The sequence below is a fragment of the Myxocyprinus asiaticus genome, chromosome 22 (genome assembly GCF_019703515.2).
Source record: "Myxocyprinus asiaticus isolate MX2 ecotype Aquarium Trade chromosome 22, UBuf_Myxa_2, whole genome shotgun sequence".
NCBI lineage: Eukaryota > Metazoa > Chordata > Actinopteri > Cypriniformes > Catostomidae > Myxocyprinus > Myxocyprinus asiaticus.
Genome location: NC_059365.1, coordinates 9790833 through 9813705, shown reverse-complemented (window position 1 = coordinate 9813705; position 22873 = coordinate 9790833). Strand labels below are relative to the sequence as shown.

General features: G+C 38.5%; 1 protein-coding gene across 1 annotated transcript in view; it reads right to left on the bottom strand.

The window, feature by feature from the left end:
* The window catches only part of LOC127412578 (AF4/FMR2 family member 2-like), a 282293-nt gene extending 259856 nt beyond the window's left edge, over positions 1-22437 (bottom strand). The window contains exon 1 of the mRNA XM_051649043.1: positions 22331-22437. Coding sequence (XP_051505003.1) covers positions 22331-22383 — 53 coding nt within the window. The 5' untranslated portion in view covers positions 22384-22437. The remainder of the gene's footprint in view (positions 1-22330) is intronic.
* Positions 22438-22873: the final 436 nt, after the last annotated feature.

Here is a 22873-nt window from a genome sequence, read left to right as displayed (position 1 = left end):
CTTACAATGAACAATATTTTTATTAATCTTGGTTTGTGTTCATTTGTACAAATAAATATATAAATATAAAAATAACCAAGATTAATAAATGCTATAAAAAATATTGTCCATTGTCAAACCAATTCAGTTCAGCAAACTTGTTGTAAAAGAAAAAATGTCCAGTTAAATAACAAGTGGTGATTGCTAAGGCAAGCATTTTAACAAACCCCTAAACCCAAGTATTAAATGGGCGTTAAGCGATTTTGTTTATGGAATGGTACACAGAAAATGTTCATTCTCCCTGAAAGATATCACTGAAATATGTGTCCTGAGATTTCTCACCGGCCTCTGTGACAGCACTAGACTGTGTAAACAGCAAACAAAAATGAGACCACGGGCTGTGGACACATTTTTTGATCAGCTAATCAGAAGACTTTGATGAGCTTTCTGCCTGTCAATCATTTTGCACATTCTCATAATGTATCAGCTGAAGCGGAACATTCAGGTTTAATGTCATATTTAGACTCATAACAGTTATGAGTTAAGGGTGCTATTTTTCTACTGTTGTGTTTGACAACCATGAGAAGACACACTGTTCTACTGTTGGTGTCATCTCAATGCTCTATATTAGGAGGGCTGATGTTCTGGAAGAAGGGGGCGTGTCTAACTCAACAGCCCAGTCTTGTGGAAGTTCCAGAATGGCTAAAACCGCTTACAGCTCCTTTAAACTTTAGCATGTATTTCGTCCCACTCTGTTAGTGATACAGACATGAAGGATACCTCAAATCATGCAAACACACAGTAGACACTAGCAACCGCCAACAACACCTGTCACAGCAATGTGCAAAAAACAACTCAGAACACCTAAGTATTGATATACAGTAGTAACACTCTGGAAACCACCTACATCACACTAGCCATGTGGTGGCTACTAGCATGGGCAAGCTTTCTCAAATTTTCTTCATAAAATGTAAAAATCTAGTTCATACATTACTTTTTTCTTTATTTTACTGTTCATTTACTTCCACCATTGCTTAACACAGCAAAGAACACCTTTGCAATGGTATAGTAACGACCTGAAAACCACTCACAACACCCTAGCATCATGGCAGCGACTAGCATGGGACAAAACTCACAAATTTTTCAGACAGTATAACAATCTAGTTCATGCATCACTTTCTTCTTTATTTTACTGTTTCTGTATTTCAATCATTGCTAAAAACAACTCAGAACACCATAGCAACCGTATATTAACGCCCTGGAAACTAACTGGTGACTAACATGGGCAAGCACTGCTTGCATTTTCTTCAGATAATGTAAAAATGTAGTTAATACATAACTTGTTTTCTTTATTCTACTATTTCTTTATTTCAATTATAGCTAAACACAACTCAGAATGCCTAAGCAACCGTATAGTAACACACTATAAACCACACACAACACCCTAGCATTATGGAGGTGATTAGCATGGGCAAGCACTGATCACATTTTCTTCAGATAATGTAAAAAATGTAGGTAATACATTACTTTTTTCTTAATTTTACTGTTTCTTTACTTCAGTTGTTGCTAAACACAACTCAGATTGCCTTAACAGTCATTTAGTAAGAGCCTGGAAATCACCCACAACAGCCTAGCTTGTGGTGGTGACTAGCATGGGCAAGCACTGCTCACATTTTTTTCATGTAATGTAATGAATACATTACTTTCTTTATATTTAATTTCTTAAATGTCTTTATTTTACAGTTTATTTAATTTAATTGTTGCTAAACACAACTCAGAATGCATTAACAATCGTTTAGTAACACCTGGAAACCACAACACCCTAGCATTGTGCCCATAAGCATGGGCAAGCACTGCTCACATTTTCTTCATAAAATGTAAACAAATAATTAATTAATTGCTTTGTCTTTGTTTTACTTTCTTTAATCTCCCAGTGGTGCAAATTCAACACAAAATGTAATATAACATTAATAAAATTCAGGCTAGTCATTATATTTTGAGGCACATTCAATAGACACCTTTCTAGAAGATGACAACCTAACTCCAACAGTCAAACAAATGATCCACACTTTCACTCTAGAGAATTGATAGTCACTGAAGTTCCCATTGAAAGGGAAGAATGGCTTGATTGAAACATAAAGCTTGTAGCTAGATGTTATAGATTAAAACAAGAGGGGTACAATTCAAGTAAAACTTCCTGTGTAACAGAAAACACATTCCATGAGAAACTCTGAGAAATGTGAAATTCAGAAAAAAAAAACAAAAAAAAAAACTAAAGCTTTTGTAGAAATGGCACCACCTGCTTTGACTGAATGATTGGTGTCAACAAAGGTTTCCGAGTTGTGAGGAAAACACTGCTATTATCATCATTATTATGCAACAGTCGACAATAACTCAGCTAGGCGCAACAATGAAGGTGTCAGCATGTCAAACAAGTTCATTGCTGTTTATTTATGCATGAATATGCATTACAATACTTCAGCAGCATCTGACACATTCTCATACCTGAGTGTGAAAATGCCTGGCAATTAATGCCGTCACACAGACATAGACAAACATTACGTTTGAAGCTCTTGATGGAATAATAGACTGTCCTATAAATGTCTCCTGCATAAGACGTGCTGTCTAATCTAAGCTGACTAAAGTAATAGAGCCATTTGCCACATTCACAGAGAAGTGTGATGTGAAATAAATTTATAAAAGAGAACGACAAACAGAAACAATCAATAAAGTACAACAAATACACTATAACGCACTTTGAAGACAGATTGTAGGGTGGCAAATTATTTGCTTGTTTTTGACTGAATGAAAAGTATAAAATGAAAAAAACAAACAAAAAAAAAAAAAACAACATGTCATCCTGAATGGATTTATTGTGTTGTTTCTCAAAGATGTTTAATTTATGAATGGGCAAGATATGTTCCTTGGCTATTACAATATAGGCAACCAAGAGTTCAAAAAGTATTTTTAAACAGCACTAATGGAATCAAATCAAATTACTTTATTGTCACACAGCCATATACACAAGTGCAATGGTGTGTGAAATTCTTGGGTGCAGTTCCGATCAACATAGCAGTTGTGACAGTGATGAGACATATACCAATTTACAATAACATCAAATTAACACAGCACAATTTAAACATCTGATATACACATAATTACACTCAACAATATACAAATAATAACATACACTGTACAGTATACAATACACTATATAGATACACATTATTCAATAAAAATAAAAAATAAAAATATATAAAAAACTATAAATAGTATATATAGAATGTACAGTATTGTACTGTATTGACATTCAGGCTGTCGGTTGATAGTCAGTTGTTAAGAGAGAATATAATATAATAATAATATAATTTATGACAGTCCGGTGTGAGATATAAGAGTAAGGGTAATAAAGTGCAGTGCTGATGTATTTGATCATGGGAGATCAAGAGTTCAGAAGTCTGATTGCTTGGGGAAAGAAGCTATCATGGAGTCGGCTGGTGCGGGTCCTGATGCTGCGATACCGCCTACCTGATGGTAGCGTTGAGAACAGCCCATGGCTCGGGTGGCTGGAGTCTCTGATGATCCTCCGAGCTTTTTTCACACACCGCCTTGTATGTATTTCCTGGAGGGAGGGAAGCTCACCTCCGATGATGTGTCTGGCAGTTCGCACCACCCTTTGCAGTGCTTTGAGGTTGTGGGCGGTGCTATTGCTGTACCAGGCGGAGATGCAGCCAGTCAGGATGCTCTCTACAGTGCAGGTGTAGAACCGTGTGAGGATGTGGCGGTTCATTCCAAACTTCCTCAGCCGTCTCAGGAAGAAGAGGCGCTGATGAGCCTTCTTCACAACGACTTCAGTGTGGATGGACCATGTGAGTTCCTCAGTGATGTGGACACCCAGGAACTTGAAGCTGTTGACTCTCTCCACTGGTGCTCCATTGATGGTGATGGGACTGTGTTCTCTGTCTTTTCTTCTGAAGTCCACCACAAGCTCCTTTGTCTTACTGACGTTGAGGGAGAAGTTGTGCTTCTGACACCAATGTGTCAGAGTGTGCACCTCCTCTCTGTAGGCTGTTTCATCATTGTCAGTGATCAGACCTACCACCGTCGTGTCATCAGCAAACTTAATGATGGCATTGGAGCTATGTGTTGCCACACAGTCATGTGTGTACAGGGAATACAGGAGTGGGCTGAGAACACAGCCCTGCGGGGCTCCAGTGTTGAGGGTCAGTGATGAGGAGATGTTACTGCCTATTCTAACCACCTGGCATCTGCTTGACAGGAAGTCCAGGATCCAGCTGCACAGCGAGCTGTTTAAGCCCAGAGGGCACTATGGTGTTGAATGCTGAGCTGTAGTCTACAAACAGCATTCTCACATAAGTGTTCTTTTTTCCAGGTGGGAGAGAGCAGTGTGTATTGTAGATGCAATGGCATCATCAGTGTAGCGGTTGTTGCGGTAAGCAAACTGCAGCGGGTCAAGAGAGAGAGGCAGCACAGAGCAGATGTAATCTCTGATTAGTCTCTCAAAGCATTTGCTGATGATGGGGGTCAGAGCAACAGGACGCCAGTCATTTAAGCAAGTTATTTTTGATTGTTTTGGAACAGGCACAATGGTGGATGTTTTAAAGCATGTGGGGACTACAGACAAAGAGAGGGAAAGGTTGAAAATGTCCGTAAAAACACCAGCCAGCTGGTTCGCGCACGCTCTGATGACGCGGCCCGGAATGCCGTCTGGGCCCGCGGCTTTGCGGATATTCACCCGTCGGAAGGATCGGGTTACATCAGCTACAGAGACGGAGAGTGAACTAACCTCTGTAGCTTCAGCCGCGAGAGCTCTCTCCGCGAGGGAGGTGTTATTTCCCTCGAAACGAGCCTAAAAAGTATTTAGCTCATCCGGGAGAGAGGCAGCGGTGTTCATGGCGGAGTTTTTATTCCCTTTAAAGTCTGTGATGATGTTAATTCCCTGCCACATGCTTCTAGAGTTGGTGGTGTTAAACTGTCCTTCAATCTTGCTCCTGTACTGGCGTTTTGCGGTTTTTCGGAGGGCATAACTGGCTTGTTTATGCTCCTCCGCGTTCCCGGAATTAAAAGCGGAGGTCCGCACATTAAGTGCCGCGCGAACATTGCTATTAATCCAATTTCTGATTTGGATAGATCCGTATTGTTCTGGTCGGAACCACGTCCTCTACGCACGTTCTGATGAAACACATTATGCTATCAGCGTAAAGATCGATGTCGTCATCAGAGGCGGACCGGAACATCTCCCAGTCCGTGTGATCAAAACAGTCTTGTAGCGTAGAATCTGATTGGTCCGACCAGCACTGGATCGTTCTGAGGGTGGGTGCTTCCTGTTTCAATTTCTGCCTGTAAGCGGGCAGAAGCAGAATGGAAGAGTGGTCCAATTTGCCAAATGGTGGGCGGGGGAGGGATTTGTAGCCATCCCGGAAGGGAGAGCAGCAATGGTCCAAAACCCGGTCCCCTCGTGTGTTGAAACTAATGTGCTGGTGGTATTTTGATGCGACTGATTTTAAACTGGCTTTATTAAAGTCCCCGGTCAATGAACGCGGCCTCAGGGTGCGCGGTTTCCTGCTCACTTATACTCCCATACAGTTCCTTGAGTGCCTGGTCTGTGTCGGCTTGTGGGGGAATGTACACAGCTGTGATAATGACCGCTGTGAATTCCCTCGGTAGCCAGAATGGTCGACACAGAAGCATAAGAAATTCCAGATCAGGAGAGAAGAAAGACTTGATAGAATGTACGTTCCTCTGATCACACCAGGATTTGTTGATCATAAAACATACCACCTCCTCTGCTTTTACCTGAGAGGTCTTTCGCTCTGTCCGCTCGGTGCACGGAAAACCCCGTGGGTTCAATGGCTGAGTCTGGAATCTCCGCAGACATCCAAGTTTCTGTAAGGCAGATAATGCAGCAGTCCCTTGTATCTTGTTGGAAAGAGATCCGCGCTTTCAGCTCGCAGAGCTTGTTATCCAGAGACTGAACATTTGCCAGTAGAATACTGGGTAGCGGGGGTCGATTTGCGCGGTGTCTTACTCTGATGAGAACGCCGGCTCTGTTTCCCCTTTTCCTTTTGCGTTTCCGCGGCCGTGCTGCCCAGACAAAGGGCTCCGCTTGCATGTTTGTAAACAGCGGGTCGGCATTGAGGAATGTGAAGTCCGGTTTATGGTGTGAAATTGCTGAACCAATGTCCAAAAGTGTTTGTCTGTCGTAGACAATAAGGCAGACAACATCCAAGACAAAAAACATAAGAATTGTGAACAAAACAAACAAAACACTACTATGTTGTGTCGGAGCTCGCAACGCAGCAGCCATACTCGGCGCCATCTTGAGTCCAATTCCCAAGTGCTGTATGCTGGCCACTTGTTGGCTGCTTTTCCTTCACTATCCAGTCTTATATTTTCAACATTTCACCCATTTCAATTCACTTTTTAATTAAAATGTTAGTTTTGGAAAGAAATTCATGAGCAGTTACAATTTATATTTGTCTACAACAAATATCAAGAGAAAAACTTAATTTAGTCATTTAAATTTAGTGTATCTAACATGATCACACAGAAAGTCGGCATGTTGTTTCTTAGAAGGCCAGTACCTTAGGATCAGCCCCCCTATCAGACAATTTTTAATCAGCTCCAGTGTGTTTACCTTCCCTTGTGGCACGACCGGAAGCACATTGGATCAGCAGCGTGGGAGACCTGGGTTCATATCCTCCATTGAAACCTGGAAGTAACTGTGTTCGCATAATCAGTGACGAGTGTAATTCGAGGCTGCACCTCTAAAAAAAAAACTTTTACTCCACTGATGGTTAGGTTTGGGGATTACAGTTTATTAATATATGCGTTCCTCTTCATTACAGCCTGTACAGCTGAAAACAACTTGCTTCACAACTCACTTTTGGCGCCCCGCTATGGACATTAAACCTGAAAAATGGAGCTCACACATGCCCAACGCCAAACAACACTTTGACCACTGGGGGCAGTGTTTCCAATTTCAGTAAGCACAGACCGATTTTACCAAAAGAAAAGTCAACCTACTGTTTTTCACTGTGAAATCATTCTGGTGCATCTAATCTTTTGACTAGTTGTCTACCTTTCCTTGGTCAAAGTTAGATGCTCACCTCAACCTAACATCATATTGTGAAATGCAGTGCTCTCCAGAACTTTCTCCCTCAGATAGGATTTGTTGCATTACATTGGTGCCCCTTTTGTTACTCATGCCTCTTAACAGCTTTTTGAGTTTCTCACAGGGAGAATCTTCCATTTAAAGTATTTTGGCTTCAATTCATTTTCTTATCGCTGCTTTTCACTCTCTGATAAAGATGTGTATTCCTTTCCGATCTTTATCAAACAATAAAATCCGGGGGACTTTCAGAGCACTGCAGCAGCTCAAATGACAACACTGTTTGTCATTTTATCGGTCACTTTTAGCACAAAATGTGAATGAGCCTGTTTAATGGGACAAATTAGCATGTGCTGTGAAAATAGGTAGACAGCTGGAGGTGACTGACAGAGTGTTGTGTGGTTGGGATTGTTGGCAGGCGTGTTTGCTCTTTAGCAGCTTTGTGGCTCCCTATGACTGTTTGTCTCCATATACTGTAAACAAGGTTCCATTTTTCCATGCTGAAGCCAGACAACGGCCGCTGTTTGTCCAGCCTAGACTCTTCCGAATAACATCAACACACACTCAAATCCTGACATAAATACATATTAACACAGCAATATGCTTTTTTTCTCTTTGTCTCTCTATCACATAAGACGGCATGTGCCCCATCCAATTTTTAGGCCAAATGGATTTTGAATGTTGAAATAGATAAGTGGTTTGGGTAAGGGCATAATATTAATAAGCATGTCCTTAATGACTCATGCGCGAAACTCACGCTTACTTCCATATTAGACATCCGGGCATTTGCACGTGATGAACTCGTACAAATGTATACAAATGAACCTGTACGAAATCATACGAAATAGCCAACTCATAAAATATGTACGAATTTTCATGAGATTGGGTTGAATGTTAACATATACAGAAGTACCTTATTGTAAATTGTCACCCTGAAAATTTTGTCATTAATATTTCTCGAAATTTTTTGGCCTTTTTTTGTTTTGTTTTGTAGAACACAAAAGGAGTTACTGTCAAAATGTCAAAGCTACTCTTTACCATACAACGAAAATGCATGGTGATCATTGGTTGTTAATTTCAGCAGCAATTTTGCTTGGCTTAACAAAAAAAAAACAAACAAAAAAATCAGGATTTAAACACGGGTCCCTTTGCACGCTATGTGAAATCTGAAGACTACCACTAGCCTAACTAACACGTCTTACAGACCAAATGTGTAAAAGATGCAAAGAATATACTAGAATGAAAGTGTCTCAAGTGATATTCACCCCTTTTCTTCCCAATTTGGAATGCCCAAATCCCAATACACTCTAAGTCCTCGTGGTGGCGTAGTGACTTGCCTCAATCTGGGTGGCAGTGGACGAATCTCAGTTGCCTCCGCGTCTGAGACCGTCAATCCATGCATCTTATCACGTGGCTTGTTGAGCGCATTACCATGGAGACGTAGCGCATGTGGAGGCTTCACACTATTCTCCACGACATCCACACACAACTCACCACGTGCCCCACCGAGAGTGAGAACCACACATTATAGCGACCACGAGGAAGTTACCCCATGTGATTCTACCCTCCCTAGCAACTGGGCCAATTTGGTTGCTTAAGAGACCTGGCTGGAGTCATTCAGCATGCCCTGGATTCGAACTCGCTGAGCTACCCAGGCCCCCCTTCAAGATGAGCTTTTAAAAGTTGAAGTTCTTTTAAATTGACACGTCATCTTAAAAATGTGTCGCACCAGCGTGAGATGCTGAAAAAACAGCCAGAGGTGGCACAACTGCAGCGCATGTTACATAGAAAAACTATGGAGAAACAGCACACTGAGTGAGAATATTCAAACTTGCTATGTCACCAGCCCTTGGTAAAAATGCTCAACCCAGAACAAAGTTAAAAACATGCAACTGAAGAGTCATGTATAGAGTTCTTTAGATTTCAGCATATGATTGTATTCACAATGAATCCTGGTGAGACAGTTGTGTATGCTGCACTACATTTGATGTGTTGTGAGCTACAGCAGTCGATTCTTGAAATTAAGCTCCTTTACCTCCAATATCTTTGACTCAGAAAATGAGCAATAAGCACAGAGTGTGCCTCTCACATTCTGGAAGAAGTAACATCCAAATATTGCTCCATCCAGACAGCTGTTAGAATAAGGGGTTTAAAAAAGAATTTGCAATTCCCTTTGGCTTACAAAGCAAAAGGTCAGTTTAAAAGACAAACTGATTCATCTCTCAGAAAGAAATGAGATTTAAAAAAAAAAAAAGCGCTCTACAGATGCCCGCATGCCTGTATTGAATCATCATATTTGTCATAGAGTGCTTTGAATGGAAGCAGTGACCTTTGAGGTAGTAGAGTAAATTGCTTGGTGGCAAAAGGTAAGCTGGAAGCTTGAAGCATGAAGCTTGATTAACCTGATCTTCAGATGTAATCCAGCCAATCAGGCAGCTGCAGAAATTTGTCGACCAAAGGAAGTCAAGAGACATTCATTATGGGTCTATTGTTACTGTTTCATTGATGAAATATCTGTTTTCTTGATTCATTTGATGTTCATTTAAAGAAAACCTCAACCTTTGATGTCTTCATAAATACTAGAAGCAAAGCCCTAATATTTTAAGTCCTTCAGAGTCTTACCCTGTTAGATTCAATAAGGAAAACTAATCCCCCCAAAAATCTGTACATAGTACTAGCATATTCATGTTTAATACCAAATTACTACAACGTTGCCTCAATGATTTATTGGTTTTAAAACTTGTTAAAAAACTGTTTAGAATTCCTCAAAAATGTGCATAATACAAACATTTAATTGGTGCAATTTAACTTGTCTTTATTTAATTATTTAAGTATTTTTTATTTTTTATTTTTTCATCATTTATGTTTGAGTCAAAACAATATTGACGTGCACATTGCTTCTGTCTAAACAAAATGGTTAAGGCTAAATGAAGCAGATATTTAAAGCATTCAAATTCACAGGGCCATTACCGCAGCCCTTATTGGGTCTATTGTAATCAGTGCTCAGTTAATAACTTCTTTAGCGCTGGACAGCCATCCAGAGACCCTACTCTAACAAGCCTGCGGTTGATGATTTCCCCAAGGACAGCCTTTCAACATGGGCCCTTGTGTCACTTGAACTATTCTGTGTTAGAACAATTAGCATTTAATGCCCTGTGGTACACTGCCACTATAAATCAAGAGTGTGCCAACTTTAGGTAAATTAGAACTGTATAAGGTTTGGTGTGATTTGGTTCTCAATCAAGTCAGTGATCAAATTAGTTAAAAACTGGTTTTCTGATATTAATATTTTGCAAACCACATTGAGAGAATGTTAAGTGTGCAATTGTAGACAAGATTAGAAATTATCTGAACTCCACTTAGACATCAAGACTAGAATTTATGAGCCCAATAGTCTAACAGTGCTTAAAAACAACATGAAATGGTATTCACAACACATTTAAAAGCAACAATGTGACATATAATGAAAAAATCGGTTTGGATTTCGCTGTGGCAAATGGGCTATGACATCACTATTGCTCTTAAAATTCAGTGTGAATAGCCTTGCACTATTTGTGCTGTCAACATGAATGATATCTCAAATCATGAAGGTTGTTAAGGAGAGATATGCTTTTACTTTTCTAAGTGACCAGAAAAGTTTTTTTCACCTGGTGGACGATAAAATGGGCAAAAAATCCCACAATGAAGGAAGGACCCGAGCCGTATCTAGGGATGAGGAAAAAAAAAACATTTAAATTTGGTGGGCTCCTTTGCCTTTGCCAGTAAACAATCACCTAGCAACCACCTAGAACAACCTACCACCATAGTAGCAACCAACCAGAACACCTGAGGAACATCTCATCTAATATTGGTCAGAGTAACAGATAGTCCCGCCCCAAACTCACACCACTGGTTTAACCAATGTTGCTGTGATGGGCTGGTCGGGATACTCACAAACAGAGCAAAGTTTTTATAGCCCAATGGAGCCACAATGTTTACACTTTTTAGGGAAATCAACCTACAAATAACTTACTTGAAGGAATATTCCAGGTTAAAATCAAATTAAGCACAATCAACAGCGTTTGTGGCATAATGTTGATTACCACAAAAAATAATTTTGACTTGTCTGTCCTTTTCTTTAAAAAAGCAAAAATAGAGGTTACAGTGAGACACTTACAATGGAAGTTAATGGGGCCAAATTTTGGAGGGTTTAAAGGCAGAAATGTGAAGCTTTCTAATTCTTCGGTTAAAACTTCAGTTATTTGAGCTCTAAAGTTATCTAAATCATCATTTTTACAGTTGTTTCAGGGTTTGCTGACATTACATCGTCATGGCAACAAAGCTGTAAAATTGGCTATAACTTTACACAGAAAAGGTAAGTAAGCAATTTTATCACACTAAAATCATGTTAACACATACATTGTTTACGTATTGTGGCTATACTTTTGAAACAGTGAGTATTTTAATGTTTACAGATTGGCCCCATTCACTTCCATTGTAAGTGCCTCACTGGAACTCAAATTTTTGCTTTTTTTAAAAGGAGAGACGAGTTAAAATAAATTCTTGTATTGATCAATATAATGCCACAAATGTTGTTGATTGAGCTTAACTTTTATTGACCCCCAGAATATTCCTTTAATGTATAGTTGTCTCTGTATATGTCGCTTGACATTTTACCTTAAAAAAATTACAAACTTTGACTGTAGCTTGAATGTATAAATTCATATTTGTGTCTACAGATCCTTAGCCTTGGAACCCCACAAATTCACAGTTCTATCAACTGCCGTTCCTTCAGTGAAACTTGTTAATTGCGTGCAGAACCCAAGGGCAGAAGGGTGGCAGGCCATCACCTTTTGTCCCTCCACATAACCTGACTGCCGTGCCAACCTTGCCACGTTATCATGCCACAGCATTTGGCTTTCTTATTGCAGGTGGCAAAATGAGACCGCGGGCACTACGCTTGGCAGCCTTCTCTCACAAACAGCATGCCAACTGCTGCACCTTCTCGCTTGTGTGGCGGCCGCAGAGATGTGCTGGGCACAGCCTGGCTTGGCTGCCTTTTCAAGTCAGGCACAACTGAGATTGGCACCCATCACATCTCCTTGAGCAAGCCGTGTGATATATTGTCTCCAGCTGTGGTCAAGGTGGAGGCAGGGAAAGCTGGGAAATGTGGCAGATCTGTGCCATGACTATGGAGAATGTTCAATCCCTGTGACTAAACAACATTGGAGCGAGTACAGACTAGAAATGGCACACAATGTGCCACAGAGTGGACATAACACACATACACACACACACACCACAATAAAGCGAAACAAAGTGTATTTTCACAACAAAACAGAACATTTAGTTTGTAACACTCTCACAACATTGTGTCCCCAGTTTCAGAACAACTGAATTTAACTTAATAAATGCTTTATTGTGGTGCTAAGAATTTTTCATTTGCTACAAGAGTTATTTCTCGGTAACTATTAGGGCTGCAAGATTTATCGGAATTATCGGAATATCACAAATGTACATATCACAATATGCATATTGCAAGGGTTTGAGATATGGGAATGATTTAAATACAGTAATTCAGTGGTGTGTGTGAGTGCAGTGTGCATAGGCACTGAGTCAAATGATGAAGCATGTCACAATTTGTACATAGTTGTAACCGCCGCTGTCCTGTGCTTTCACTCTGCATTGTGTGTGTTCAGATAATAATGAGACCAGACGCCGGTATACAAACTCAAACTTGGCTTGTTTATTGGCTACTGTGGTCTGTGGATATATCAAAGGATGGGTTTCAATTAATAGATTGTCCCGTGAAATCATTCCTGTCAGTCTCATATTCAGCGTGGATTGACAAGCATGTTAAACCAAAGCAGAAAGCAAGTCTACATAATTGTTTTAAATAAAAGTCCCACATTGAATGAACTAAATTTGAAATTAATATGAACATATTATACAGTTTAAAAATTAAATAAAATATTTTACAACATATTATTTCAGGATATATCACAATATGGTGCAATTAACTTTATATTTATATGTTTTTTACCAAAAATAAAAAAAAATAATAAAAGATTAATTTTAATATCTGCTGCATAGCTAATGGGAAATATGTACATATTATACACAGTCTATATTTCATTTGGAACATAAGACAACTATGTTTGTGACCTCTGGGATAGATGGTGGTTTTTATTCCAATAAATTTCAGTTTACTTGGGCAGTGGGGGTTCCGATGTTCTGTGCACTCCAATGACATTGTCACAGGATTATTGTAATGCATATCGCATTTTCCAACAACTTATCGCATATATCAAATTTTTCCTCCATATTATGCAGCCTTAGTAACTTAAAGGTTTTGATTCAAAAGTTCAATTTTAGAAATGTGTGTTTTCTCTAGCAACGGTGTTGTATGTTGGTTTCAAACCCCTAGTTCAAAACACTATCTTTGTAAATGTTATCAACAAAACTACACTGTAAAAAAAAAAAAAAATAATAATAATAATAATCTAAAAATGTGCTTCATGTGATCAAAATTAACTGGTTTTATTCAAATCAAAAATTTTATTTAACATCACTGCCTAAACATGGCTACATTAGATTACAAAAAAAAATAAATAAAAAAAAGATAGGAGAGATAGGTCATTTATGTAACAGTTGCAGTTTGCACTTTTACAGTGTAAAATTTCAATACCATCATATTTTTGCTGTAGCTGTTGGGTAAACAAGTAAACACAATAAATCATAACTGACCTCATGAAGGTGCATTTTAACCAAAAAGTTTAACTGTGTTCTCAGGACGTGTATTTTCATAATTGTAAGTTAAAGGGTTAGTTAACCAAAAAAGACAATCCTCTCATGATTTACTTAACTTTAAAGGGTTAATTCCTCCAAAAATAAAAATTCAGTCATTGTTCACTCACCCCTGTGTTGTTATAACCCCATATGACATTCTTTCTTTTTCTTAACACAAAGGGGAAAAATGTGAAAAAGAATTTTTTTGTGCTCAGTGATGTCATACAATAGCAGTTTATGGTGACCACCTCTTCAAGCTTCAGAAGAACACAAAAGTATAATTCAGAAGTCTAATAAATTATTGAATGCGACTTATGTGTTGTTCTGAAGGAATAAGATAAAGTTTGGTGAGAAACAAACCAAAATCTAATGTATTATTTAGTGAAAATCTTCAATGACTGTTGGTCTTCGTGCTCGTTCATGAGACAGCCTGCATGTGATCTTTAGAGCTCCCTGCACGAGAGCAGAATGCTGTAGCCGTTCGCGAGATGGGCGTTCAAGCGAAAACTCATTTTGTTTCGCTTCAATGAGACCACCAGCAATGTTAACAACAGAAAACACAACCTTGACTTTGTTGTCCTTAAGCCATTTTGCCACAACTTTGGAGGTATGCTTGGGGTCATTGTCCATTTGCAAGACCCATTTGCGACCGAGCTTTAACTTCCTGGCTGATGTCTTGAGATGTTGCTTCAATATATCCACATAATTTTCCTTCCTCATGATGCCATCTATTTTGTGAAGTGCACCTGTCCCTCCTGCAGCATAGCACCCCCACAACATGATGCTGCCATCCCCATGCTTTACAGTTGGGTGGTGTACTTCCTTGCTGAAAGCAACGATTTAAAGTCAAAAACTTTTTTAATTATTAATTTGTTTCTTACACCAATCTATCGGTTTGCTTCAGAAGACATTAATTGATCAACTGGAGTAATGTGGATTACTTTTTTGCTATGTAAAATCATTCTGAAAACTCATTTTGTTTCGCTTCAACAAGACCACCAGCAATGTTAACAACAGAAAACACAACATGGATGCACACAAACTAGAGAACAGAACTTAGACAACACGTCTTATTTGTTTGAACCAGAGTCCTCAATCAAACAGAGAGATGGGGCTGAAGGTAGCTGCAGTCATGCCGTGCCCTACTCAGACGCCAAACGACACGCAATAAAAGTTATATTTTCTATGTTAATCAGAGTTTTTGTCCTAAGCAGCTGCGACGGTTGACAGGACATTCTTTCAATCACTGGTTTCTATATTTGGCGATGTGCCGTGAGTCGCGTCTTCTAATTGAAGCCAGCGTCTCACTTGCCGGTTAAAACTATTTTTTTTTGGCAGAGAATGTTACACCTACCAACTGCTTTCATGAAGGTCTCTTCAGGCGGAGGTCTGTCACACACACACACACACACACACACACACACACTAGGGCTGGACGATATGTCTTAAAAAATGATATCACGATATTTTTCAGCCTATTGAGAATATTTAAAATATATCTTGATAATTATGTATTTGCTCTAAAATGGCTCAAAGGTTGTTGTTTGTTTAATCAGAGAAACCATCATTTCATCCAAACAGCCATTGTAGCCAAGTAGATTCAATATTTTAAAGACATTCAATAAAAATCTATTTAAAAATAATTCGTTTTTCATTCAATAAACACAAGGGAGAATGAAATTAAATAATTTCATTGATATGCACTTTATATTTATATTTAATTTCAAATGATACATAGTAGCTTAATATAAGCATTTTTTTAAATATTCATTATTTAAAATATCCTTCAAATGTTTTTACTAATACGTTTTTGTGAATGAACAAGGTGTGCAAAGCTACTTCACTGACTTACTTTTGAAACCCCAGCTGAACATTGCATAATACTAAATTATTACTGTGGGACACGTCAGGTTTTATAATAATAATATAATGCTGAATTATCATTATTATTCTGATTATTAGATTTGCATTATGCAAAAGTAATATATTTCTGTCCTGTTTACTTCACCTCCATCTGGGGCTTTTACAGATGAAATCAGGAGTTTACATACAGTGCATCCGGAAAGTATTCACAGCGCTTCACTTTTTCCACATTATGTTATGTTACAGCCTTATTCCAAAATTGATTAAATTCATTATTTTCCTCAAAATTCTACAAACAATACCCCATAATGACAATGTGAAAGAAGTTTGTTTGAAATCTTTGCAAATTTATTACAAATAAAAAACGAAAAAAATCACATGTACATAAGTATTCACAGCCTTTGCTCAATACTTTGCTGAAGCACCTTTGGCACCAATTACAGCCTCAAGTCTTTTTGAGTATGATGCTACAAGCTTGGCACACCTATTTTTGGGCAGTTTATCCCATTCTTCTTTGCAGGACCTCTCAAGCTCCATCAGGTTGGATGGGGAGCGTCGGTGCACAGCCATTTTCAGATCTCTCCAGAGATGTTCAATCGGGTTCAAGTCTGGGCTCTGGCTGGGCCACTCAAGGACATTCACAGAGTTGTCCCGTAGCCACTCCTTTGTTATCTTGGCTGTGTGCTTAGGGTCATTGTCCTGTTGGAAGATGAACCTTCGCCCCAGTCTGAGGTCCAGAGTGCTCTGGAGCAGGTTTTCATCAAGGATGTCTCTGTACATTGCTGCATTCATCTTTCCCTCGATCCTGACTAGTCTCCCAGTTCCTGCCGCTGAAAAACATCCCCACAGCATGATGCTGCCACCACCACGCTTCACTGTAGGGATGGTATTGGCCAGGTGATGAGCGGTGCCTGGTTTCCTCCAGACATGACGCTTGCCATTCAGGCCAAAGAGTTCAGTCTTTGTTTCTCATGGTCTGAGAGTCCTTCAGGTGCCTTTTGGCAAACTCCAGGTGGGCTGTCATGTGCCTTTTACTGAGGAGTGGCATCCATCTGGCCACTCTACCATACAGGCCTGATTGGTGGAGTGCTGCAGAGATGGTTTTTCTTCTGGAAGGTTCTCCTCTCTCCACAGAGATATGCTGGAGCTCTGTCAGAGTGACCATCGGGTTCTTGGTCACCTCCCTGACTAAGGCCCTTCTCCCCTGATCGCTCAGTTTGGCCAGGCGGCCAGCACTAGGAAGAGTCCTGGTGGTTCCAAACTTCTTCCATTTATGGATGATGGAGGCCACTGTGCTCATTGGGACCTTCAATGCTGCAGAAATTTTTCTGTACCCTTCCCCAGATCTGTGCCTCGATACAATCCTGTCTTGGAGGTCTACAGACAATTCTTTGGACTTTATGGCTTGGTTTGTGCTCTGACATGCACTGTTAACTGTGGGACCTTATATAGACAGGTGTGTGCCTTTCCAAATCATGTCCAATCAACTGAATTTACCACAGGTGGACTCCAATCAAGTTGTAGAAACATCTCAAGGATGATCAGTGGAAACAGGATGCACCTGAGCTCAGTTTTGAGTGTCATGGCAAAGGCTGTGAATACTTATGTACATGTGATTTTTTTCGTTTTTTATTTTTAATAAATTTGCAAAGATTTCAAACAAACTTCTTTCACATTGTCATTATGGGGTATTGTTTGTAGAATTTTGAGGAAAATAATGAATTTAATCCATTTTTGGAATAAGGCTGTAACATAACAAAATGTGGAAAAAGAGAAGCGCTGTGAATACTTTCCGGATGCACTGTACACCTTAGCCAAATACATTTCAACTCAGTTTTTCACAATTCCTGACATTTAATTGTAGAAAACATTCCCTGTCTTAGGTCAGTTAGGATCACTACTTTATTTTAAGAATGTAAAATGTCAGAATAATAGTAGAGAGAATGATTTATTTCAGCTTTTATTTCTTTCATCACATTCCCAGTGGGTCAGATATTTACATACAATTTGTTAGTATTTGGTAGCATTGCCTTTAAATTGTTTAACTTGGGTCAAACATTTTGGGTAACCTTCCACAAGCTTCTCACAATAAGTTTCTGGAATTTTGGCCCATTCCTCCAGACAGAACTGGTGTAAATGAGTCAGGTTTGTAGGCCTCCTTGCTCGCACACGCTTTTTCAGTTCTACCCACAAATTTTCTATCGGATTGAGGTCAGGCTTTGTGATGGCCTCTCCAATACCTTTTCTTTGTTGTCCTTAAGCCATTTTGCCACAACTTTGGAGGTATGCTTGAGGTCATTGTCCATTTGTAAGACCCATTTGCGACCGAGCTTTAACTTCCAGGCTGATGTCTTGAGATGATGCTTCAATATATCCACATCATTTTCCTTCCTCATGATGCCATCTATTTAGAAAAGTACACCAGTCCCTCCTGTAGCAAAGCACCCCCACAACATGATGCTGCCACCCCCATGCTTTAGAGTTGGGATGGTGTACTTCCTTGCTGAAAGCAACGATTTAAAGTCAAAAACGTTTTAATTATCGATTTGTTTCTTACACCAATCTATCAGTTTGCTTCAGAAGACATTAATTGATTGACTGGAGTCATGTGGATTACTTTTCTGCTGCCTAAATATGACTTTTGGACCATCAAACAGCCAGAAGCCTGATGGAACTGAGCTGAAATGTGCTTATAAAAATCTTCACTTCGGTTCTGCTGAAGAAAGATAGCCATACACATCTGGGATGGCTTAAAGGTAAGTAAATCATGAGAGAATTTACATTTTTGGATGAACTAATCCTTTAAGGGCAAGATTTATATTGGGGCAAGGTGATGTGTTTGAAATGTTATCATTTTACACAATTCATGAATTAAATTTTTTTTTTTGGTTTGTTTTATAGTTGTTTTACTGTTTACATTTAGCTAAAAAGCCTATAATAAGCTGTTAAATGGCATATTCCATTGTGACAAATTACAACCCCCCCCCCCCCCAGTGGGTCCAATGAAGTGTATCTTATTTCCTGGGCAATAACTAAGGAAATGTTTGTAACTTTTTGTAGCCAAAATGTTATTGTATATGCCTATATACAATTCTATTTATCTATATTTGACTTTTAAATATAAACCTTCCCTCAGAAATATTCCCTGGAGTAAAAAGTGTAACAACTCCTGAATACTTTCATTTTATTTATTTTTTGTTATTCTTTCATCTGGTCAAATCATGGTGTAGCTTTCTGCCCTTTAATAAACTGTGGCCTGATAAAACCATTGGTAAAATCATCAACCAAAATAGCTTCAAGGTTTTCAGAATAACGATTCACAAAGCAAAAGCCTTGTTGGTGTCTCCATATACAAAACAAATTCTCCGAGGTTGAACATCTCATTCAGCAAAAGTATGAGGCTTTGCACATTTTAACACCAGGATATAAAAATGACTTATTGGGACAGAAATCCCTGCTGAGAAATGCCAAGTAACAGAGAAAAAAAGGAGCAACTGACTCATTGAATAATCCCTCCTGGTATTATTCTCAGGGCAGCCATAAAGTACCGCCAAATGAAAAGAAAGTCACAATAAATGGCTGCACCTAATTACAAGGTCTTCTATTACCACTAAAGGTGCAAACCTATAAAATATAGGCATATAAAAACTCATTAACCATAGCTCCGTTTCCCTAATCCAAATACACTGGTTATGACAAATAAAGTTCTCATATCTGTAAATGATTTGGCAAAATAAAAAATAAAAAAAACACACACCACACAAAGAGAGGAGCAATTATTGTCACAAAATTACTTGAAAAACACACTTCAAAGCTATTTGACTTTGTAAAAATGAACAGCCAACATAATTGTGCCATTCATGTTGTGGCTGAGCCAGCATGGAAAAGCATGTTACAATAACCTTTGTCTCCAAATAAGGTGCTGTCCTCCATTGAACTTATTTTGCACATCACTGAATTTTGCACCACTTATTCTGACTTGATTACATCCAACTGCAAAGCAACACAAGGGAGATCAGATCAAATCAATGTTGTTGAAGTACAGCCCTGGGCCATCAGATAAGTCAGCAAGCATTAAATACAATAACAGTGAATTTTCTTGTAGATATTCTGATCAAGTGCCATCATCATTTGTGGACTTGATGAGTGAATGAAACATCTTGAGCTACAGAGAAATACGTCCAGTTGTTCCGAATAATCTACAAGAACATTTACTATGACCAGGACAACTGAGCATCTTCACAAACAGGCTACTGAATCGTTGATATACTGTAATATCTCTAGAAAACATGGAACGTTCATTCATCCATCCATTTCTAACACCTTTTTGTTTAGTTGATAGTCTATGTACAGCACTTGCAGACACTAAAGGCAATGCACTGCCTTTAAAAACCCAAACCATGCAAACATATCACACAAAAATGGCTTTTTAAATACCCTCATAAATATTCACAGACTTAATGGGTAGCTCAGGGTTATGAATGTGGCAACAAAAGTCAAAATTGCCACCACTGCAGAAGTAATAAGCAACTTGCCCATAGCTGTTCCTGGGAGAGAATAGATTTAATATCAGCACGGAGCATAAAGATAACCTTTAACCTTATCTTTTAACATTAAAGTGTTGTTGAAATATATTTTTGTAGTGACTACATGCAATATGAAGAGCTAAATGCATTATTGATTATGAAGACTCCTCACTTATGAGACAATAGACAGTGTATGCCAACATTTCAGCATGCCATCACTTACAAAAAAAAAATAAAATAAATAAATATATATAAGCTATCCATATTTTACACAGCGACTGCCAAGACAAAAGTACTGACAGCTACAGCATTTGAGTGCGGCTCAGATGACTTATATTCTCATTTAAATTCTCACAGGAAAAATGCAACAGAAAAGTGTGGCAGTGTTTTGTTTTTTATTTTATTTTTATTATTATTATTATTATTATTATTATTAAATAAAGGAACTGAGAGATTCCAAAAGGGAAAACACATGATCATTCTCCTTTAAAGAAATCTGTGGCAAAATCATTTGTCCTACTAACAAGATAAAAACCAGGTGAACAATATAAAAAGAATATGTTGGCCTCAAAACCATATTCTACAAATCACAATGCTACTGATACCAACCCTTATGTGCAAGACAGGTTAAAAACAAGAGGATAAAACCAGAGGAAGGTATTGAAAATGGGAGGCAACAAAGGAAAAAGACTTGTTTTATCCTAAATAAAACAACAAACCACACGTACAGTATAAACTATTTTAAGTCATCAATATACTGTATGTAGACACCAATTTGTCAGTATAGGCCAAGTGATAAAAGATCAAATCAATGACTGGGTTTCATTGTGTATTTCAGTTTTCCCTGCTATGTTGCTTTGTATGGATTAATATCTGCACTCCATACTGTACTTGGCCACATGGTGGGGATATAGTGTGTTTAAAAATATGAAAAGATTTTGGGTAGAAAATTATGTTTATGTAATTTTGTATTGACAGATTATGTTTTAAAGTACACAGAGACATACATAAGATATTTAGCCCTAGCCAGCAGGGGACGCAATAGCTGACAGCCCACATTTACAATAACAATAAAATCCACCAAACTAATCAGAAATAATTCTGTTTGTATGGCAAAGTTATTGATATTAACAAAATAATCCAATGAACACATTGCAGGTAGAGGTTTATTGCAAATTACATCTATATAAGGCAAACAACTTTCTTACTACTGCTAAAAAAAAATTTTAAAAAATGATATACATGTTTAATATGTCTTTGAATTTTTATAGTGTCTTTATTCATATAAGCAATAAAGGCATTTTGCAAACATTTCCAATTCGAATGGCAACACAATGCATAACTATGTCCATTTAAGTATAATTAATTACAGTAACAATAACACTAACAGCGTGAATTGGAAAATTGCCTCACAAATTAGTTACGTAGTAATTACATTTATATTACTCATTATTTACATTGTAATTACACTGTAACATGAACAATAGTATACAAGTGTAACCATTTGACTGATGTAGGACTTTTTCCACATAATAATCTAATCAATAACCCAATAACAATATAATAACAATCTATAACAATAATAATCTGAAAATGCCAATTTAAAGTACCTATTGAGCAAAAGTAGTGTGCATACATTGCTCTTTGTTTCTTTTATGTAGTTTCACACAGAATAATTCAGTGAACCATAACAATACCCAATCCATCTACGCAGAGGGTATGTAATTAAAGCATGTCCTAATGATCTGTTATAAGTGCATCTTAATAAACACACAGTGAGGACATCGCTGGAGACAGAACAAAGTCAGCACTACAAAACCCACATAGACATCATTTTGGGCATCACGGGCGCGTTGCGAACGCGCGTTCGGAACGCGTCTACGATACCCAAAAATGCTGTGAATGTTTTAAAGACACAACCGCTATCATGCGTCATAATGGGCTTCACTCGTATTTCGGAATGTGACCACGTCAGATCGGCTTTTCAAACAGCGGAGCGCATGACAAAGACAATGCATTCATTAAACTGAATGGAAATCAAACAGTAAACACTAAGACGTACCATTGTTGCTCCAGCTCCCAGTCTCTGAAGAAGTCAAACTCGAATAGGTCCATTGTCGGTGTGTTTCAGTGAGGTGCCGGTGGCCGCGTCAGGAACTCTGGCTCTTTCCCTCACACTGCCTGCTTCTCTCTCCGTTCAGCGACACGCAGCCCTGCGGAAGGCGGAGTCAGGGCTCGCTGGAGGCGGTCATTCATCCCGAAGCAAACCGGCGCAGTTCTTTGAAAGTGAACAGCTGCTCCACCTGTATCAAACCTACACTTGTAAACACAGACAAGGGACTGGAATATTTAAATATTATTTTATATGAATGAATACTCTTATTATATGAGTGCCTTTTCTAAGCCAGATGTTAGTATTCTTTGCTCTATAATAATAATAATACGAATTATTATTTAATATATATAATTGGAATAATGTACAGATTTTGCTATTTCGGAAGGCAGTTGGAACTTTAATTCACCAAAGTGGCATTCAAGTGGATCACAAAGTATAGTCAGGACATTACTGATGTAAAAAAAAAAAAAAAAAAAAAAAAAAGGAACT